This window comes from Pleurodeles waltl, chromosome 9 (genome assembly GCF_031143425.1).
Source record: "Pleurodeles waltl isolate 20211129_DDA chromosome 9, aPleWal1.hap1.20221129, whole genome shotgun sequence".
Classification (NCBI taxonomy): Eukaryota; Metazoa; Chordata; class Amphibia; order Caudata; family Salamandridae; genus Pleurodeles; species Pleurodeles waltl.
In genome coordinates, this window is record NC_090448.1 from 391,845,321 (window position 1) to 391,867,661 (window position 22,341).

General features: G+C 45.9%; 1 protein-coding gene across 5 annotated transcripts in view; it reads left to right on the top strand.

The window, feature by feature from the left end:
• LOC138259377 (5'-3' exonuclease PLD3-like) overlaps window positions 1-18,826 on the top strand; it is a 106,611-nt gene extending 87,785 nt beyond the window's left edge. For 3 of the 5 annotated variants that reach the window (XM_069207074.1, XM_069207075.1, XM_069207077.1), the window contains 2 exons: window positions 5,505-5,552; window positions 12,726-18,826. In XM_069207074.1, coding sequence (XP_069063175.1) covers window positions 5,505-5,552; window positions 12,726-12,916 — 239 coding nt within the window. In that variant the 3' untranslated portion in view covers window positions 12,917-18,826. The remainder of the gene's footprint in view (window positions 1-5,504; window positions 5,553-12,725) is intronic. The other 2 variants (XR_011198712.1, XM_069207076.1) reach the window with 2 other exon arrangements.
• The last annotated feature ends 3,515 nt before the right edge of the window (window positions 18,827-22,341 follow it).

Genomic DNA, 22,341 nt, shown 5'->3' on the forward strand with positions numbered 1-22,341 from the left:
AACAGAAGTCCTCGGCTTGGAAACAGCACCTCAGCCCGAGACATCTCCTGGTGGCCCACTGCACTCAGAAGCGCCCCACGGACCACACCCGTAACCTCGGCTTCATTCTGGACTCGACACTCTCGATAAACCATCAAGTCAGCGCAGTCTCCTCCGCCTGCTTCAACGCCATGTGCATGCTCTGGAAGATCTTCAAATAGATCCCAACTGAATCCAAAAGAACAGTTACCCAGGCCCTGATCAGCAGCCGCCTATACTACGGCAACACATTCTACGCTGGAACCACCACCAAGGTACAGAAAAGACTGCAACGCATCCAGAATGCCTCTGCCTGTCTCATCATGAACACCCCAAACACAGCCATACCTCAGCTCTACTGAGAGACCTGCACTAGCTCCCAATAGATAAGAGAATCACATTCAAGCTTCTCACGCACATCTACAAAGCCCTCCACAACATCGGACCAGAATACCTCAACCAAAGACTCCATTTCTACATGCCCACCAGACAGCTCCACTCGGCCGACCTTGCACTCGCCGCCATCCTCACACACGTCCGGAAGGCCACAGCTGGAAAAAGATCCTTCTCCCCCAACGCCGCCAAGACCTGGAACTCTCTTCCCATCCACCTCAGAAGATCTCCCACTCTATCGCAATGCAGAAAGGACCTCAAAACTTGGCTCTTCATCTGATTCCCCTCTGTTCATCAACGACCTCTCACTTACTGCCCCTCCCCTCGCACATTGAGACCCTAGTGGGTGACTAGTCACGCTTTACAAGTGATGATTGATTGACATATACCTGCCCTCCATTGAGGTCAAGATCAACGTCTTGACAGGTATTTCAACCTGGGGTAAGCTCTGTGGAGCCTCTGCTCCCTTTTAAGGGAGCCCTTGCTGATGTTCTCTTGTGGGCCTGGACCAAACTCTGCACGGGGAGCTTAAGCACAGAATGATTTCCCACCCCAAAAGACCCAGACTTTCTTTCCCAGAATCCCTCCAGAGAGCCTGGTGGTGCAGGCCTTTACATCAAAGGTAAACCCAAGCACATTCCCTACTACCATAACGGCTAAGGGAATCCAAGAAGCTGGGTACCTTTGTAAAGGAGATATTCTTTTCCACCGGCTTAACATTGCGGTCAAACACTGCATGTCTCTTGGGCTGATAGTCTTGCACCATGTCTGATTTGGTTGCGCCTCTGCAGTCCATGTTTCCTGAATACAGTAGAGCCATTCTGAACCAGGCATTAGTTTAATGGCCAAGGCGCATCGAAGTTCACCCTTCGGTGTGGCCTGGATACCACTTACATACCAGGCAGGGCCGTGGCCAGTAATTTAGCACTTTGCTGCAGTGCTCAGTTGAGGTCCATTTAATTTTCGGGGAATGTCCAGTGGTTTCTTATAGACATGGCCTGTGGGGCAGGGTCCGCCTTTCTCAACAACAAGGCTGACATTGCACTCTAACCCTTCAAGGAGAGCAGGATCACTACCAGATCCCTTGGTCTATCCTTCAGTTCTCAGCAAAAGTAATTTCCCCCTATTTTGTGGCCAGAGCCGGGCTGACCATGGGCATCCGCAATACTAAGCTTCCCACTCCTTTCGTGACTGGGGTTGCAGAGATCTCACAGAGGAAGAAGGACCCACACCAACCGCCAGTCCAGTCCCTTGCCCCTCCAGCAACCGCACCCGCAAAACGATTTTAATGGGCCCTCTGCACAGCACACCCATTTTTGTGGGGGCAGGATCAGGCACCACCTGCCTTAGTGACAAGCAATAACCTCCAACAAGTGGGTGTTCCAAATTGAGCAGAGGGGTTATGCCCTTCCATTCCCTGGAAACCCTGCCACAGACATTACCTGTGATTCATGGTTGGCCAGAAGCATTTTCAGTTTTCTGCTCTCCCTTTTGACCTCACCTGTGCCCCTTGAGTTTTCACGAGTGATGGTGGTGGTTGCAGCCCATCTGAGGAAGTTGGTGTTCCAGTTTTTCCCTACCTTGACAACTGGCTGCTGAAGGTGGGTTTGCCCCAGGCAGTTGCCACCCATCTCCAGACTACAAAAGACCTCCCGCATTCGCTGAAATTCACTATCAATATGCCAAAGTTTCACCTGACTCCTCGGGCGCTCTCTTTTGTTGGAGCCATTCTGGACACTGCAGTTGCACGCCTCTTTGCAAGAGCGGAGAATCCATGACATTAAGGCTATGATCGCAGTGTTTCAGCCTCAGTCTTAGATTTCGGTGAGACCGACTCTGAGCCTCCTGGGGTTGATGTCCTAGTGCATCCTGCTGGTGAAGCATGCCAGAGGGCATATCCGGGCTCAGCAGTGGGATCAGAAGTCCCATTGGGCACAGCATCAGGGGAATCTTTGCAGTCTGGTCCAGAACTTGGAGGAGACTGCAAAAGACCTGCAGTGGTGGTTGCCGAACCGAGATTGGGTCAACGACAGACCCTTCTTCCTTCCCCACCCAGAATTAATGGTCGTAACTGATGCATAACTACTGGGATTGGGGGGCGGGGAGCACATGGGGGAGGTGGAGAATAGAGTACTCTGGTTTCCAGTGAAGAAGATGCTCCACATAAATCTTCTGGAGCTGCTAGTGATTTGCTTCGTGCTAAAAGCCTTCCTCCCATCCATCAAGGGAACTCTACTTCAGATGTTCACGGAAAATACCACCGCCACATGGTTCTTCAACAAGCACAGTGGGGTGTGGTCGTGGGCCCTGTGTCAGGAGGCACTGCACCTCTGGGCTTGGCTAGAGCTCCAGGGCAGCACCTAGCAAGACCAGGGCAGACTAACTCAGTCATTGATGTGTTGCAGATCTTGGATGATCTATTTGCCACCACCGAGAATGCAAAATGTCAGCTCTTCTGCGCGTTGGAGTTTCCAAAGGGGCTCTCAGTTCAGATGAGACTAGAGCCCAGGACTCCTGTACGCCTTTCCGCTGATATCACTTCTGCCACAGTTCTCAAGAGATCAGGACTGTCTTGGCCCATCATCCTAGTGGATCCTGACTGGGCATGGAGGCATTGGTATCCCCACCTTCTGCGCAGAGCATCTGTCCTCCGATCAGGCTGACCTTTCGGGGGACCTCCTGTTGGAGCAGTAGGGAAAGGCCCTACACACAAACCTGCAAACGCTCTCTCTTCATGTGTGGAGATTGAGCAGTGACAGTTGAATGCTTTTGATCTTCCTCTCGAGATCTGTGATGTTATCCTGGCAACCAGACATCCCTCAGGAAAAACCTTATACACCTGTTTTGGGGCAAATTTGTGGCTTTGTATTCCTCATGTAAGGTTGATGCACTTTGTCTCCATGTCGTAGGTCTTATTGATGGTGCTGTTCTTAGCCAGTAAAGGCCTTTCCTTATGCACCGTTGGCTATTTTAAGGCTACTGGCTCACCCCATTACGGTTTAAGTCACCTGTTGTTACATGTTTCCTTAAGGGCATGCAACACTTGTTCCCTCCCACCCCTTTTGTCAAGTCCCCAATAGGACCTCAACCTGGTTCTGACAATCCTTATGTGCTCCCTATTTGTGCTACTGCATAGCTACCCTCTGCAGCTACTGACCCTTAAGGCAGTATTCCTGGTGAATATTACATCAGCTAGGCGGGCCAGGGAGCTTCAAGCTCTTTTATTTACACCTCCATGCTTCTAACCAGACAAAGTGACCCATCGGACTTGGCCCTTCTTTCTACCCAAAGTGGTCACTCCTTTACACATTGACAAAGGCATCACATTACCCAAATTGTTCGTCCTGCCTCATCCTTCTAAGGAAGAGGAGAGACTCCATTGTTTGGACCCAAAAGCAGCCTTCTTTTTTTACATAGATCACACTAGAGAACACCAGGTGGATGATTCGATTTTCATTGGGTTTGCTGGTGCGAAAAAAAAGGCAAGACAGTGCAAAAATGAAGCATCTTTCGATGGATTGTACTCTGCATTAAAATCTTCTACGCACTATCTAAGAAGCAGCCTCCTGAGGGGTTGGAGGCTAATTTTACAACGGCCAAGGCCGCAATTATTGCATTAGCATGTGGATACCTGTCCTGGATATCTACCACATGGACGTCACCCCTTACATTCACAAAGCACTATTGCTTGGACAATCAGGTCTGTCGAGAAGGGCATTTTACCTGTTCGGTCCTCCATGACTTCTCGGTTTGACCCCGTTTTCAGACCCACCTCCGGGAAGTTATTTCTTGGGCATGTATTCTAAGTTAACAAACCTACTGTTAGAAGTCTCTATCAGAAGAACAAGTACTTACCATTGGTAATACTTTTTTCTGGTAGAAACTGCAAATTCCTCATTGAGCCTCCCTATTCTGCAAAATGGACTCTTCACCCAAAAGCCCTTGGTAGATTCTGCACACTGGTTGCACATTGTTCAGTTATGGCTCCGGTTAATTGGTGAAGAAATAGTCATTAAAGAAACTGATGTGAGCGAGCCGGGGTCGCACCTGTAAAGACACAGAGCACGTCACTTGCGACCCAGACGATGTAGAAGCATTCTACCTCAGCAGTGCCACCTGCTAACATGCAGAGGTACTGCTCAATAGTTTCTGGATTCAGTCTGATGCCTTGGGAATATTCTAAGAAATCTGTGGTTAGATAGAATCTCTACCAGAAAAAGCATTACCAAAGGTAAGTAACTTGTTTGAGAACACCACCACTATTTATTATATCAGCAGACAGGGTGGAATGTGGTTATGGACCCTATGTCGGGAAGTGACTCATCCATAGAACCTTCCCAGTAACAGCTCATCTGGTAGGTTCCCCCTCTATGAGGGTGAATGCTCTCACTTGCCTCTTGCAGGAGGACCAAGAACGGGAGCTACAGCCCAAGGTGATGACGGTGATCTTGTTCAGATTGATTTTTGTGTTTATTAGTCTCTTTGCCTTGGCCCAGAACAAGCAGTCTCTTCAATTTTGTGCTATTCACATCCTGCAAGATGGTTCCCTCTGGGATGCCTTCAGGGTCAGCTGGTTATGGAGCCTTCAATACACATTCCCACCAATCATGCTTATTTACAAAGTACTGCAGAGAGTGCAGGAAGAGTGGGTGCTCCTACTGCTCGCTTGGAACTGGCTGAGAAGGATTTGGTACACCTATCTGTTGTAACTCTACATTCAACCACCTCACCCACACCTGTACACAGCAGACTTACTCACTGTGGAATGGTCAGATGCTCCCCGTTAATCCCCAGACATCGGTGCTACACAATTGAGTAGCGTCAATAGGACTCCTTTTTTTTGTTTCTTTTTTTTTTTTTTTTCCTGATGAGGTTGCAGATGTCCTTTCCTTAGCAGCTTGGAAACCTGCTACCAAACCCATCTATGTAGGCTACTAAACTAAGTTTGTTCAGCAGTGTGTCAGAAGGTAAATTTTCCTTTAAATATTGTCTCTCCAATGTCCTGTGGTTTGTGTTGTCCCTTGCACAGTGGGGCTGTCTATGGCTAAAGGCTACCTAGAAGTTCTGTCAAAGTTTTTTTTTCTTTCTTCCAGATCAAGCCTCCTTGTGTAAATCGTCACAAGTGGCACCTTTTCTGAAAGGTTTGGTTTACTTGTTCCCTTCTGTTGTTTGTCTCAGTGGGCTATGAACCTTGTTTTGATCTACTTGATGGTATCTCTATTTTAGCCTAAGCACAAGTGCCCATCTCTGGTTTGTACCCTAAGAATAGTTATTTTGCTTACCTCTGCTCACAGGGTTGGAACCCTCTTTGTTTGCCCACTTTTCACAGCTGTACTTTTCATAGCTGCATTGAATGGAAACCAGGTGTGTGAAATACCACTACAGCAACTGCACTCAGCAGGACAGAATGGGCATTCAACTCTTTATGGGATGTGCTTGACCCAGAAAAGGCAAGACACCAGCCAAATGTACCATTTCATGTAGAATCATACTTTGTATCAGGTTCTGCTATGCTTTGCCCCAGAAAGAATCTTCAGATGGCATACTGTTGCATTGCAACAGGGAATTGGCTGCTTCCACAGCTCTTTCCAGAGGTGTCCCAGTTCTTGAATCTGTTGGTGAAGCATGTGGTCATTCTTGCACACTTTCACAAAGTACTACTGCCTCATGCAGTGATGGGTACTTTGCTGACCTGTGTTGCGTGTTTTCTGCAGTCTTTGTAATATATTTGTGTTTATTTTACTTCATATTCCAAAATAAGATGCAAATAACAAGTTACAACACGCAGCGTACATTTGCTTAGTCGAGGGAACTAAATTATAGTTCCTGGCTTATAGGCTGACTTCTTTATAAGTGCACTTATACACTGACTTATGTGTAGAATACTTTCACAGTAGTCATAGTTCCGTAACAATCCTGACGAACCAGTACAGTCAGTAATATAGACAGTGAAATCGCAACTCAACTAATCTTTATTAAGGTCTCAATCAATATCATTATCCTGCAGTACCAGTAGCAGATATTGTTAAAAGGGCGACCAATTGTCTTTGGGTCTAGATTTAGCTAGTAGCAATATACTAAAAGTGCCAACAGCATTATAACAGTAGATACGGTTTTTCATCTATTTGTGAACAAAGGCGAACTGTCCTCTACCTCACCTCTTCACAAGATGATGCTTAGCTAATAGTAGTGCCAGAGCAGCATATTTTCTAGCTGTAACAGGAACATCCTTAACATACCCCAACAATGGGTGCATAAGGGACTTCTAATTTAGTCTAAGACATATCATTCTGCCTAGCTCAATGAAAATATCCTGCCAATAAATTTGTATACCTGGACACCACTAGGCCATGCGCATGATGTCCGCCCCCTCACAACTACATCTTTAACATCTAGAATCGGCAACCAGCTTGTACGTCTGTGGTCTGCCCAGTGTATAGTAATTGTATTATGTGAACATAAACTGTGTCTTAAGCCCACATGTGCAATTGAGACACTTCTAATTAATGAGCAGCAGAATAGCCACTTTTCACCAGTGATAGTGGATTCCAAATCCTGCTCCCATTGCAGATGTGTCAAGCTATCATGGAAAGGGATAGGGCTCCAATCAACTTATACAATCTAGAAATTGTATGCTTCAGAGCTTGTGTTTGAATCAAGTATATGAGTTGGGTAAAGTACTTAGGCTCATAAAGGAATCTTACCATAGTGTTTCACGTTGCCCGCTGAGGTTCTAAAATGGGGCTACTTTGTAACAAACTGGATTATTATTTAGAGGAATAATCACCACCTTTGTCATGGGGAACCCTCAAAATCACTAAATTAAGCTGAGCTCAATCATCTAGCAGCTACTGCAGAGCAGACAGTCTTAATGTAAAGGCAATGCGTAAAGTAATTATGGAGTACCAAAGCAGTAATAAAGTCAAAATGCAAAATAATAAAAACCCCAAGACAAATTATAAAAACAGAGTAAAAGTTAATAAAATGACAAAACTCCAATAAGGGGAACCATAGAGATGAATTTTTAAAGAGTAGCACCAAGAAGCATAAAGTGCCAATGATAGCCAGTACACCGGAATCTGGGTGTAATTTGATGCTAGTCTCAATGGAGCACTGGTCAGATACACTTACCAGGCTAGTGGCTAGGCAGGTAGATTTTGCCTTCTGACGTTAGTCCTTTAAGTCCCAAACCTCCATAGGAGTACACTTCGAGTCTCCAGGACCTCAGGGGGAGGCAGTTAAACCTAGAATATTGAGAAGGGGTAAAATAGCAAGGTCCAGCCCAGGTTCAGTTGCCGCTGGTCAGCTGTGCAGCTGCAGGAAGAGACCTCTTGTAGGTTGTTGTATCCCTGTAGCTTCAACTGTAGGTCAGCCTTATCACCCTTGGAGTCTACTTCTTTGTCCTGGGTACAAAAGAGTGAGAGCAGATCTATTCTCCTAAGGTCTTCTCAGGTCTCAGACAGCAGGTTCAATCCTCTTCAGATTCCCACACGTGCATTTGTAGTGGAGCCAAGTGTGTCAATGCATATGTGTCATCTTGAAGGTGAACTGAGTAGATCACCCACAAGCGTCCCAGATTTCCTAGCCTCACACACAAGTCTTAGATGCAGTAAATACAGGTGGTCATGGATCCAATAATGTGCAAACTGGACCTGCTTCAATAAATATTTTGTTTAAGATTTGGTGTCTCTATTGAGCGAAAAGAGAAGCCTGTATGAAGGGCCTGTATGAAGGGCCTATATGAAAAGCAGAGGACTGAGGCTTATCTGACGTTAAAAACCTGACCACTAAGGCCACTTTCATTGTGGGTGGCAGACCTCTCTCAATCACTTACTTGAATAATGTCATTATATGGGAAGCCAGTTCTTCAATGTACTCCTTATAGAAATGTGTATTTTAAGCCATCAAATGGGCTAGGAATAAGATATGCACCCTCCCGCAGTCGCTACCCCACATGAACACCAGTGATCCTAACATATTCAGAACTTAAAGCACTCTGAACATAAGCCATAACATCTTAACCGTGTGCTTGATATAATTCAAAGTGGTATCCTCCAGCCCCACACTTGCAGCGTACTAATTAACTTACAGTTTAACAGTGCACCTGAGCTGTAATGGATATGGTCTATTAGACAGTTTCAATCATTTTCAGTGTGGGAAGAACTTGCCTCACCACCACCCACAACACCAATCAGAGTGCCACAAAGAACACAATGGTTTTTCAAGGCTCTCATGGGCTGTTGTGAGTCAGACAAAATCAGCAACTTCAACATGAACCAGAGGCAAGCTGGGGGTTATATGATATATTCAACAATCATTGACTGCATTTTTTTCTTTATCATGAGGAAGGATATTCTTGCCTTCTGCACGGCGACAGTAAAGTCAGAGAATGGCAAATAGATGGATGATCCTGAATCCTGCAGATTTCACTTCTCACCACTCTGAGCGCTGCATCACAGTGTTTGTAGTTACGGAGTGTTGCTATGATTGGGCTCGGAGGGGTGCAAGGGACAAGCCTCGGGCCAGTGAACAATATGCCCGCTCTACCACACACATGCCAGAAAAAGTGCCCTAACCAAGCAATATCAAAAGCAGAGATTACACATATAGTTCCATGTTATCCATCTTTGTGGATTCAGCCACCCCCAGGATCCTTATGTTGTTGCATTGTGATTTGACCTCAATAGCTTCATTTGTGGTCTGTTACATATACAATTGCCTCTTTATGCCGGATTTGGGGGACTTTATCATTGGCCACGTCATCTTCAATTTCTGACACACATCGTTCCACCATATCAAACCTGGTGATGTGATTATCTAGTCTTTCTGAGATATGATCTATAATGTGTGAAAACAAGCTGAATAGATCATCAATGGTTTGAAAACTGAGCCTCTTATCCTGCAACAGGAGCCAACTATCTTCCTCAACTGTATCATCCGTCAGAAGATTCATAGGTTGGACTTTTGACGGAACCCTTTCTTGCCCCCCCTTGCAGACTTCCAACAGTCAAAGATGAGTTTTAGCTAAGATTTATGCATTTTTCCCATGGTGCACATGAGCAAGTACGCAGATGGTGAGGGAAGTGGTCGCTTCACTGCGGGATTAGTGCTAAGAAGCCTCAGAAGGAACCAGGTTAATCACAAAGGCACCATGATGAGTTCCACCACCAGAAAGCAGACAGTGACACACATTGTTCCCTCTGAGCAGCCACCAATATTAATAGTCCAATAGCATTTATTGCAGTACATGAAGATGAAGCACATCCTTTAGTACCAACAAACAGAGCTGGTCACTGCCCCAGTGAGTGCAAGCCTTATGTGGCAGGCCCAGGGCTGCCCCGTGCCACATCCAGAAACCCTCCAAATGTGCCTTTCGAACAGTAATGTATCGCCAGATGTACTATGTGCAGCTAGCCCATTTTCAGGCACTGTTTCACTTCATGGATGCAAGGTCACAGCCCCAGGCAGCAATCCACAGGACTCCTGTACCCAGGACAATATGGAGTTGGCCCCAAAAAGAACCCTAGCAGACCCAGAGATGAGGCTTGGAATTAACTGGTGCATCTGCCTAGCCAGGACAGCAGCTTCACATTCTCTCCCAGGGCCAGGGGATTGAGGTCACAAAAAAGGTACCTTCGGCACAGGGCAGGCCCTGCCCCACCACATCAGAGGGCTGTATGCGGCTCAGACAGAGACTGGTGCCATTTTGAGTGTGAGGTAGTACCAGGCCAGCGTATTCTGCAGGATCCACAACTACGGAAAGCCACCCTCTCACCTCCCTGCAACACTGGGGTGCAGCTTGGACTTTGGTGGCTAGCCGTTTGCAGTGCCATTGGCACATGATCATACCAGATTAGTTTCACAGCCATCAGAGCATCACTAACAGATAGTTCTGCCTCCTGCATTATTTCCTTAGTTAACCTGTGAGTACTCAATCCCAACACCCGAGGGAGATACTGCTTTGGGATTTGTTTAATACAATGAGGAATCTGCAGGAAGATGTAGCCATCAGAAGAAGAGTTATGTTTGTAGCATGTGTAGCTGTAGATACACCTTGCGCATACTCCTGCCATGTAGTGTGAGGGTCAGACTTGTGCACGTTTTTTTCTTTGAAGAAGTCTTTCGAGTCACACAATAGTGCAAATTTACCCATTACTGGTAATGCACATGTGCATCGGCTCCATTGTTATATTGCTTTTCACAGTTGCCGGGGTCAGATGTGTCCCTTCGAGCTGTGGTTCCACCCATGTAGTGTTCTTGCAAGGTCCACTTGGATCCTTCTTACTCCTCGGACAAATTAACAGGGTATCTCATCCTCTGTTCAAAGCATTGCATACCGTTTTTCTTTAGTTTCACTGTCGAACAACTTTAGCCCGTACGGGGCTTGGCCCCTCCAGGGCTCAACACCCGAGAATGTAACCATGATGGAAAGAACTCCATTCCACCAGTGGCGTAGCGTGGGTTGTCAGCACCCGGGGCAAGGCAAGTAATTTGCGCCCCCTAACCCGGGGCAAGGCAAGTAATTTGCGCCCCCTAACCCGTGGATTTAGTCTCTTCCAAGATGTTGCGCCCGGTGCGGCCGGCCCCCCCTGCACCCCCCACGCTACGCCACTGCATTCCACTGTTGCCTAAAGTGTGGAGCAAAATACCCGAGGACGGACCTCCACAATATGTGTAACTTCTGTCTGTCCCAGGACCACCTGGAGGCCACCTGCTAGGTGTGCCTCGCCCTCCAGAAACAAGAAAACCCTCTGGTAGTCAGGATTGTCACATCGCCTTGGCTTGGATGACACACCACTGAGCAGATGATGCTTCTGACTTGTTTCGAGAACAGGGGATCGAGGACAAGCAGCAGCCAGAGGCTCAGGTGTTGAAGATAGAGGAAGGCTTTGACGTTGAAGCGGACAAGCCTCAACCTGCACAACATCCAGCTCCGAAAACAGACACAGTGACACAGTGAGTACGGACTTCACCCCTGCTACCCTTTGACACCATTCAGAAGCTGAACATCAGCCTCGAGGGGGTCAAGCATCAAGCTTGCAAGTCAGTCCATCATGAAGCCTCTGGTCCTCCACTGGCCCTAGGCCAGTGGTGACACTGACCTGCTGAGTCTGACCCAACGCCCACCCATCTCTGCACTGAAATCTGCCTCCAAGACGCATCGAGCTTGCAAGTCAGTCCATCATGAAGCCTCTGGTCCTCAACTGCCCCTAGGCCATGGGTGACACTGACCTGCTGAGTCTGACCCGACGCCCACCCTCTGCATCAAAACCTGTCTCCAAGCCACGTGTTTCCATTTCGAGCAGCTCTTTGGCTCCGGCCTCCTAAACACATGTGAAGGTAGACTGGGAGTCCAGAAATTCAAAGCCAAAGCTGAGCTCGGTGCCAGTAGGCTAATGGACATCCCCTTCTCAGAAAAATAACAGCTTCCAGGGTAGCTTCCTCTGTTGCTTCAAAGGATCAAGAACATCCCATTGCACAGCACCTTCAAGACCAGCTTGATGCCAGAAAGCAGTGCATCTACAACATTTATCCTGAGACTTAACAGATTCCTGCCAAGTCTGTGCTCCAGGCAAAGGACCCTGTCCATCCTAAGAGGAAACGGACTTTCGAAGAGGCCTTAAATTCACCATCAGAACTGGCACCTAAAAAGTTTTGGCACTATGACAAAGACACCTCTCCACCGCCTCCATTCTCTCGCTTACCTCCTCCATGCCCTTCTTTTGTTCCTCCTTTGCTGCCTTCTCCACCACCTCCATGTCCACCCACCCTACTACTTACAGGGGACATTTTGCCATAATCACCAGAGGGCGCCCTTTCTTCCAGGATTGGGGGCGAGGGCCCACAGTCTCTCTTCGACTCTAAAATGTGCCAGTTACCAGGGCACGGGGGATGCACTCCCCGAAACTGACGGGGAGTGTAAAAAGATAGACGACTTAGAAAAGCATGCGGCTGCCCAGTCTGCTGCACATTGACATATCACCAGTTCTGTGGGTTTACACTCCCGGTACGATAGGACCTACTGTGATGAGTTACTAGTTGTAGTACACTCCGGTAACATCGCATCTGGAGATGGGCGGCTCCTCCTGGGGGTGCTGGAAAGTTGTGCTGGCAAAAATGTTTTCCGGATCAGTATGAAGTCTGGAATGATAATTCATAAGGTGGGGAATCTTCTGGAAGATTGTGTATTGAGCAGAAGTATTGGTACTAAAGTTAATTAACGTTTTCTTCGTCAATTTTCATGTTGATTATCCGCAACTGTATAAAGAGATGAAGGTAAATTAAGTTTTAATTTTGACCTTTTTTTCTTATAGGAACATCCAACTGGTCTGAGGATTACTTCCTCAACACCGCTGGTGTCGGCTTGATCATAAACCAGACTGGGGCTGGTGTGGCTGGGTCCATCACAGCTCAGGGCCAGCTGAAGGCCATTTTCCAACGCGACTGGAACTCTCAACATACACAACCTTTGAGTCATGGAATGCGATGCGCATCAAGAGACTGAGGGAGTCAGTGGACTGTGAGGGTGCCCCGTCCCGTACACTTGTGAGGTTGCTCAGACTCCTAGAAAATAATGGCCACTATGAAATACTAGGGAGGTCGCCCAGGATGTAGGGAATGGTTGCATACCTTATCTCACACTTACAAGAGGGTACTGGGGAATGACATGGTACGCTCACACACAGGAAAGGGCTCCCAGTGAGGAGTAAAGCAATAACCCACACAATGTAGAAAGTGTCCATCTAACTTGACGTCTAGGGGGCTGATTTAAACTTTAAAGTACGGATTTTACTCAGTCAGGGTAAAGGAGCAAAATGCTCTGCCAACCTGACTGAGTAACCACAATCCGAATTTAGAGATGCCTGCTACCCCAGTGGACATCTCTTACATTGGCAGGAACTGCTGCCACTCCAGTTCCTGTCAGTGTACTGAAAGCATTCAAAAACAAAATCCCAAAGCGGAAATGTATTTATGAAAATAAAAAAACAAATGACCCTCTCACCATAGGAGCTTTTGCCCAAGCTGTGTGGGGGTTATTTAAATGTGTGTTTTTTATTTTTTTATTTTCACTTCCTCTTTTTTCATTTTTTTTTTATGGTGGTATGAGAAAGTTAAAACTAGCCATTTAACTGCACTCTCTAAGTCATAAATGGTCAAACCTCCAATGGACCTTGCTACTTTTGGCCATTGGAGGAGTATGTCGGCAATGAAAACAGGAATCTCTATCGCTGCATACTGAAGATCCGCCCGCCCATAAATCAGGCAGGCATTCAGTTTGGAGGCATGGATACTCCATCTCATTGGTGACACAGTATCCTCTCAGCCAAACTCTAAATCAGGGACTAAGTGTGCTTTCCTGTCACACACTCCTTTGTCAGCAAAGGGCTGTCCTCTCACAAATGTTTAATCAAATCATACGTCCAAATGTCCTACCAAGCCAAGTGCACTGTTCTCTCGACACTTCTCTGACTTATCTAACTTACTATCTTGAGAGCGCGCTCTCCTCTCTCATCTCCCTCCTATTTCTGACACCTAAAAACCAGGGCTGGGGAAAGGAATTTTGCTGCACCAGGCAAGGTTAACCGGCCTGTTTAACCTACATTCTCACTTATCCTCCTGCCCACTCTACACGCCAACCTGATATATTGCAGAGAGAGAATTTGTAATGGGTGAGACTGTGACCCTCTAAAACATTTTACAAAAGAGGAGTCAAATAATGCAGAACCTAGAAAAAAAAGGTTCTGTAAACTCCATACGAGTACTTTGGTTAAAAGTGCTCCGATATGTTTCACTCCTGAAAATGTTGATAACCCCCCCATGGTGGGTGGGAAAACTGCACGTTTGACCTTGTAAGTGTCCTTGCCCAAGTGAGATTTTTCTTCTGTGTTCCATGGTGGCAACACATACAGGTCTGTGTACTCCCTGAAGAGGTCATCCTTTGTGACCAATTTAACCCCGTCCTATAACAAAGAATACAGTTTTTTGTTTACTTCCTGTCCCCTCCACCCCCCACCAAGGGTAGATTTCACGAGCTTTCTTACCAGTACTAAACTGACTTGCCATGTACTAAATCATGGATACTCTTTGATACACCGCCTTGTGAAAATCAGAACATTTGCACTGTACAAGGCAGTAATTGAGTCACCAGGGAATACTCTATAAAATCCACATTTCAAGTTAAATGCCTTTTAAAAGTTTAGTCTCCAATATTTTAAGGGAGAAGGCTCAGGGATTAAGGACCATATGTACCAACGCATTTTCCCATAGACACAGAATGGGTGAAACCCTTTGATACATCTGGCCCTTAGACTTTTACACATAATCACAGCATGATTGCGGGGAGATCCCCAAAGATGCAATCCATATGAATCGTGGAATTTGTACAAAAGTAAGCCAAAATCCAGAAACTGTCATTTTACACTCTTATGTTTATTGACCCTATCTATTTACTCTTAAAAATAAGTGGTGGAGGTGTTTTGCCTATAACCGATTTTCCAATCGGAGCACTCTGTTTCATAAAGGAATCCATAGCTAGCCTTTGAAAATAGCAGGCCTAATGTGGAAGAGGGCTTACCTGACTGCAAGCTTGGAAAGTATCCTCCCTTCTACTGCATCAGATCTAGAATTGCCTTAAAAATAAGGAAATCTCTCGAAAATGACTGTTAATCCAACTTTCCAATGACTTCTGTTGACATCACAGCAATACGCCAGATCACTACAAATCTTTGTAGCATTACGTTGCTGAGCTCTTTCTTACGTGGAAAGGCTAGTTTAGAGAGAGGATTACTATTGATTTGAGGCTCACCTGCACCAAATATTCTCATGAGCGCAGCTCAAATTTAGTCTACTTTATATGCAAAGGGCATTTTTCTGTGTTTGAACACACAAAAGGTGACCAGAGGAATGCTTGCAATAAGTCTAACTACTGGCAGTAGTTTGGGGTAGCAGTGCAACCCATTGTTCTTTTGCCCAAAATGCCAACTCAGATTAATCCCAGCCATATTCAAATCAGCCTTAGTCTTGCTCCAGTAGGAACAGTCCTGTGATCAAGCAGACGGTAGAAATGCCCAACAGGCCATTGATCCCTCACATTCATCCAGCTGCAGAGGGTTTAGAGAGAACAGTAAGATAACTGCAGGTTAAGCATTTACTGCAGAGGGTCAGTGGTAAATCTTGCATGTATAGGTTCAAACCCCAGGAAGGTATATTTATCCTTTTTTTTTTTTTTTCTTTTTTACTTTCGGGCCAGCATAGACAGTTAATATTTGTTATGTATATATTGTTATGAAATGGCCATGCAGAAGATGCACAACGTTGACCAGCTTTTAAACTGTGTGATATTTTCATTGGTAGTATGTCACAATACTGAGCACAAAAATGTTGTGCATAGCTACAATGGTGACTACCAAAATATTGTGAAAGTAAGTATATATACAAGTATAGATTTTCTGTTCTTAAGTGCCTTGAAGACATATGTAAATCATCAAGATAGTATATTTGTGGAGTTAAGAATAATAATCCTAAACTTGCCAATGTATGCATACCATCACAATATTTTGGTTGTCGATATTCTGGCTACAATATTTTTTTAGCATATTTAAAACTTTATTTTCAAGTAGCTTACTTCTTCCAATATCCTCCACATAAAAGCTACCACGAGGACTGCTTACTGGCATCTATGTAAACGTTGTGGAGTCCTCCCTCTGCTCTGCTACATTTTCTTCTAAAAATCAACTCTGTTTTTGACATTGACATTGTTAACTGTCTTTTGAGAATGTCAATACCTTCTTCACTGGGCTCCCAAAGAAGATATATTGAAACTTCAAAGAACAGAGGAACATACCATTGTGCACATACACTGCCTCATGTGCCATAAACATATCAAAACTTCATTGAAAGATCAAAATTCCCACTTGCAAAGTTTAATTCAAGACAAGAACAAGATGTATTGTCTGCAGGACCCCATGCCCATAATCCACCACACCTGCCTCATTCTTTTCAGGCTTATTTCTTGCATGTAAACTGAGATCAACTAACCAGAATTTGACTTCCCACCAGCACAGATACAGAAGATATGGTTACCGGTCTGTAGTGCTTAATTTGTAAAGAAAAAAATTAATAAACAAGTGTCTGGTTCCAAAACCTTTATTTGAAGGCTGCCAGTGCTGGACGTATCGCTTTAATTGTATGACAAATTGCCTTACCTCCTTTAGTGTATGGCTCTGGAGTTGAAGCTTGCGCACATACCTACCTATGGTATGCCCCTTGTCCGTTTCATCAACATAACAGTGGGGGCTTCAGCTGCCTGGTTCAGGTCCAGGTTTATCATTTTAGCGTCAGCAGCCACCACTCAGCCCCAACAGGGAAGCGCACTACGGAATTTCCTCAGCAGAGAAAACGGTCTGCAGATGTGCTGATCTAGTGCACGAGTGATAGTGGCCATCCCTATTGCAGTAGAGAAGCAACCACAATAACTCATGAATGTGTGCAGAAGCTGCACATAGTGGTTTCCTCAGGATTAGCAGTTGAGGCCAGGGACCCTAATGAAGGATGCTGGTGTTACCAGGCATCACATAACTAAAGCCGGTATCAACAGGAGACAGAAAGCCATTGAACAAGGGACGTTTTTAGGTGAGTGTCAGGACTGAGGTCTCCTGTATAGCAGCAAATAAGTTCCAGTAAGTGCAGTTTGGGCCCACTGAGAACAACCGCTTCAAATTATGAGCTGTCAGTCCTCTCTGCCATGCCTGCCTGTCAACTCACCCACATTTGGACACTGTTACCTTCATTACTTCTATTAACCAGACTGATAAACAAAATGCTTCCATAGTTTAATGAGGTCGCCCACTTTCCAAACCTTTTTTACACTCCAAAAATTGTTCCTTCTCTATTCATCTTAATGTGATCAGTCTTAAACGCCAGACTTCACCCACTTTTTCTAGTGAAGGGCTTAGCATATGCTCTGGAATGCCCCCATGCATATTTCAGCTTTGACAGGGGCTAATTGAAATTTCACAGGATACATTCCTCTGCTTGGCCTGCTAGTAATAGGGCTAGGAACTGTCATAATCTGGAGCATAACTCGCTGTAGGCAATAAGGCATTTATTTCATTATTTTGTTGTGCATTCGCTAGTGCTTAGCTTGACCCAGCAGTGTAACAAGTTTGCTACGATTACATTAGATGCTCTATTTACGAGACATCATCTACCACTGAACTGCAGTAAACTTGGCTAAAAACAGGGTTTTGATTCACCGTGCTATTATACACTTCCGCATTAGCACTCTATGGTGCCTTTATATATGGTGTGCAGCGCTTTAAAAAACAAAATGAATAAGTAAAAAGAAGTAACAAACACTTACAAAGCATGTTGTAATTGGAACTCTGAAAGACTGCAAAGTACACACTCTTTGGCGGTCTTGCAAACATTGTGTCCCAAAGTAGCCAAATTGGACATAGCCTCAAGCCAACCTTCACAGAGATCTCATTTGCCCAGATCCAGTTAGATAGGATGTGATAAGGAAACATGCCTTGGTAAAGCCAGTGGGTGTAGCATTAACTGCCAGTTTTTTTTACTTCCATTGCTTGTTTTGTTTTCTCATGGTTTCTGAAGAACGCTGTTGGGGAATTTGATAGCTTCTCATCAAGCTAAAAATTGGTTAAAAGTAAGCATACGTTTTGGGTTTCTGAAAGCACACATTGTCATAGTAGTCCATGCCACTGAAATGAACTACTTTGTGTGTGGATGCTGCCCTTGTGAAATGGCAGAATGCCATCAGTCAAAGTTAGCCAGTGGATGAAGTAGGCTGACCCCATTCCCTCATGCTGTATGCTGAAGTGGCAGGGGAAATAAATGTAATCCCACAGTAACAGACCATTGGATAAGGTTTGCTCTCTGAGAGACCCTATAAGTATATTATAGATATACTTTTAGGAAAATCAAAAGGCCTTGCCTAACACCAGAAGTAAAAATGCATAAATACTGGAAGTCAGAAATAAATACTTGAAAAGTGTCACCTAACTGTACCCAATTGCACTCCTGTGTATATGCGAGTGCATCTGTGCATTCCTTGACGAGAGCTCCTCCATGCGCAAGAGCATTTGTAGCTATGCAGGGCACTTGTGCATTCCTGACATGAATATCCATCTCCCTCTATAACTTGCTAGGAGTGCACTCACGTTTCAAGCTTCAAGCCTGTGCCTCAGTTGAATGAGAGCTATTCTGCTCATAGGCCATATACCTGCTTGTATGCACCACCATGCTTCCTCTGCTTCTGCAAAAAGCTTAATGAATTTTCCTGTTATTTTTTTCCTCAAATCATAAATGATTGTTTTATGTTTTAATTTTTTGGGTCATGTTTTTTATAAATCTATTTTTGTACTGCAAACTTTTTAAATAAAAACTGCTTGTTTTACACACTGGCCTGTGTGGAATGTGTGCGCTTTGGAGATTAAAGGCAAAGTTTTTGGCATCCTGAGAATAAAGGAGTGAGGTGCAGGCCGTTATTAGTGACAGTACTTATAGCAGGAGAGTGGCAGATGGGACACAAACGCACACAAACACTGGCTCACCCCCGTGCATTCAGACAAGTGCACACACATATATTCGCAACGCTCACTCCCATATATTAATGTACGCACCAATCATTTAAAAAAATCAAACTTAATTGTGCAGCTCTGCCTTGGAGGTCCCTGGAGGGTTGGGACTGCTGCTTCCCCTTTATAGCTGACCCTAGGTCAGCCAGTGAGGGAAAGCAGCATTCCCTATTCACCACAGTGTCAGATGAGAGTTGCTGAACCCCTCTGTGACAAGGTGTTAGTGATTGACACTCTGCCCTGGGCATTTCAGGGATTAGAACTGAAGCATTCAGGTCAGGGCTGCTCCACCACGTCACAAGGGGAGGACCTTGAGGTGCTTTGCCAGGCTGAAGATGTCACGCCACAGGAGCTGTAGCATCTTCAGCTATAAGGTTCAGCTCAGGCAGCCAGGAGGCTGCACATTTAGCCCATGTCTAGCTCCTGGCTGCCTGACCTGAAAATAAAGAGAGTCTGTCAGGCTGACCTTTATTCAGCCTGAAAGACTCTTCATGTTGGGTTAAAAGATGGGGGGGGTGGCCCCTTTGTTCGTTAGGGCTGCTGCTGACTGTTACTCTACAGGATGCTGGTGTGCTTGCCACTGGTTAGGAAGTGGTGTGGATTTATGTTAAACACCCCCCTCCCCCCCCCCACCAAAGTCCCCAAGAGAGGCTATTTTTTTTGGTTAGTCACGATTTTCTAGTGAAACACAAACCCCTGAAAAAACTTTAGGGAGACATGTTAATATACAGTGAAAAGTTTTCAGGCATACGATAAGAGCAAGAGGAGATTTCAGAGAAACAAGCATGCAAAGATAGGGATTTTGTGTGGTCACTCATACAAACATGCAGAGCAGATTTAAGGGAGCCACTGTGATAAATTAATATTTCAGGGACATACAAGCATTGGAGATTTTAAGGAAAGCCCACCATATGCAGACACTATAGGAGATTTAATAAATAAACATTTGTATAAAAAAGTAAATATGAGGTACACGCATATGTACAACAGCAGCTGTTGCCCCATTTTGTCCTGAGGCACACAGACCATATTTCACTCACACTAAATGTCACTCCACTCTTGAATTCAGGAACTTGAGACTCCTGCATAGGCCCTCTTTGATGGAGTGTCCCTGCCTATTTCCACTCCAATTGAGATGGATCACCATTTCCAGTTCACCCTCCTCCACTGCATACCGCACACTATGAACTTTCCTCCTTTACATGGCTCACAATCAACCACACATTCACCAGTCCTGACAGTTACTCCACCCACTTAATATTTTCCCGACTCCCTTCCCTGCATGCAACATATCTTGTTTCAACCTTCAAAACAGTCAGTGACGTACCCACACCTAGAGCACAAACTCACACCCCAACACAAACCCATTCTAGAAACCACCAGCTGCACAATCCTCCCACCTCAGTAACTCCAAGAGCTAATCCCCCTCGCAACCACCTTCTGTCCCCCAACCAATATATATGCCCCACATACATTAATCATCTGCATTCCCACCCACCCTACAACATATAAACCTCTCACTCCCACTCCAACCTTTCTCCCTTCCTTATTGTTCTCAGATCCCAAAGAATCATACATTTTGAAACTTGACTGCTTTGTCATAAACACTGGCCCCATGAACAAAAATCAATTAAACATCCTTAATCTGAGCTCAGATGCATCACCAGATTACTTTGTTCAAGAAACTTGACTCATCGCTCAAATGACATCACTAGGCACCCCCCCTCAAAAAACAAAATATTTAGTATAATCTACCAGACCAGTCCCAGAATAACAGATGGAGACTTGCACTACACTTCAAAATAAAAACTACCTATGCCAAAAACATTAATGTGACTGAGTATAAATCTTCTGTCAAAGACTTCACTGTGACTGAATGTTAATCTTTACTGGTAAGATATATGACCATGCCAGCCTACTCCTGTTCATTCATACGGTTATACAGACCATCTCGAGGAGTTTCAGGGATTCATTATTTGACAGTTACGGAGACCAGCCAGAAATACTGTAACATATAAATCCCTAGGAGACATAAATATTTGGCTTGGTCAGTGCATTGCTCTGCCTTCCGTGTCTCCACGCTGTAAGTAGAGCCCTTTCCATGGCTCCGCTAAACTCCTGACTCGTGTCAGGAGTTCGAGGCCTTCCTCCACCCGCAGGATTCTGCCTGCGCCTCATCCCTGGTGTCTAGTGGGAGCGCTCTGCTTTCCTACTAGGCTACCTCCTGACTATCTCTTTTTGCTTTGCTCTCTGCTCTGCTTCACTACTGTCTCTTAGTGCTCCTTTTCTGCGTTTCTCTCTCACTCAGCTCTCTCTCTCACTTTCGCTCTCCCCTGCCGCTGCTGCCTCGGGGCACACCCCTTTTTTTGGCTCTGCCCATTTTTCGTGCCTTTTTTTGTCCGCCTCCCAGCTGTCCTCTCCTCCCCCCACCTCCCTACTTAATGGCGGCTGCTGCATGGTTGGCTGAGCAATACCACTGACCTGGTCAGTGCATTGCTCTACATCCCGTGGCTCCACCTTGTAAGTAGAGCCCTTTCCCTGGCTCCTCTGAACTCCTGACCCTTGTCAGGAGTTCGATCCCTCCTCCACCCGCGGGCTTCTGCCTGCACCTCATCCCTGGTGTCCAGTGGGAGAGCTCTGCTTTCCTACTAGGCTACCTTCTGCCTCTCTCCTCCTTTTGCTTTGCTCTCTGCTCTGCTTGACTACTTTCCCTTAGTGCTCCTTTTCCTAATTTCTCTCTCTCCCTCACTTTCGCTCTCCCCCTCTCTCGCCTCCGCCCCTGCGGCTCCACCCCTTTTTCGGCTCTGCCCCCTTTTTCGCACCATTTTTTGTCCCCCTCCCACCTCCTATCTGTCCTCTTCCCCCCTCCCCCTCCCCCACCTCCCTAGTTAATGGCGGCTGCTGCGTGGCTGTGCCGCTGGTGCGCCAAAGGCAAGCCTGGTCTGCGCCTGGACTGCACCCAGCGTCAGAACCCCTGTCTCCTCCCCACCACCGCCACGCACGTCTTCACTACGACAACACCACCCTCCGTGCCCTCAACACCGGCCGCTCTCCCGCCTGCCTTCAAGCCTCCTCGCAGTCCTCCTGCCAGAACTGCACCTTCACCAGCCTCCACGCCAACGACCCACCCACCAAGGCAGGATGCAACCATCTCAGATGTATCCTCAACACTTGCTCTGTCCACAAGCATGCAGTAGAGCTATGGAATCTACTTGACTCAGCCTCCCCAGACGTCGCCTTCCTGACCAAGACCTGGCAGCGCCTGACATCGCCATAGCCATCCAGGACGGCTACAAGATCACCCGCAGATACTGCTCCTACAAACCAGGAAGAG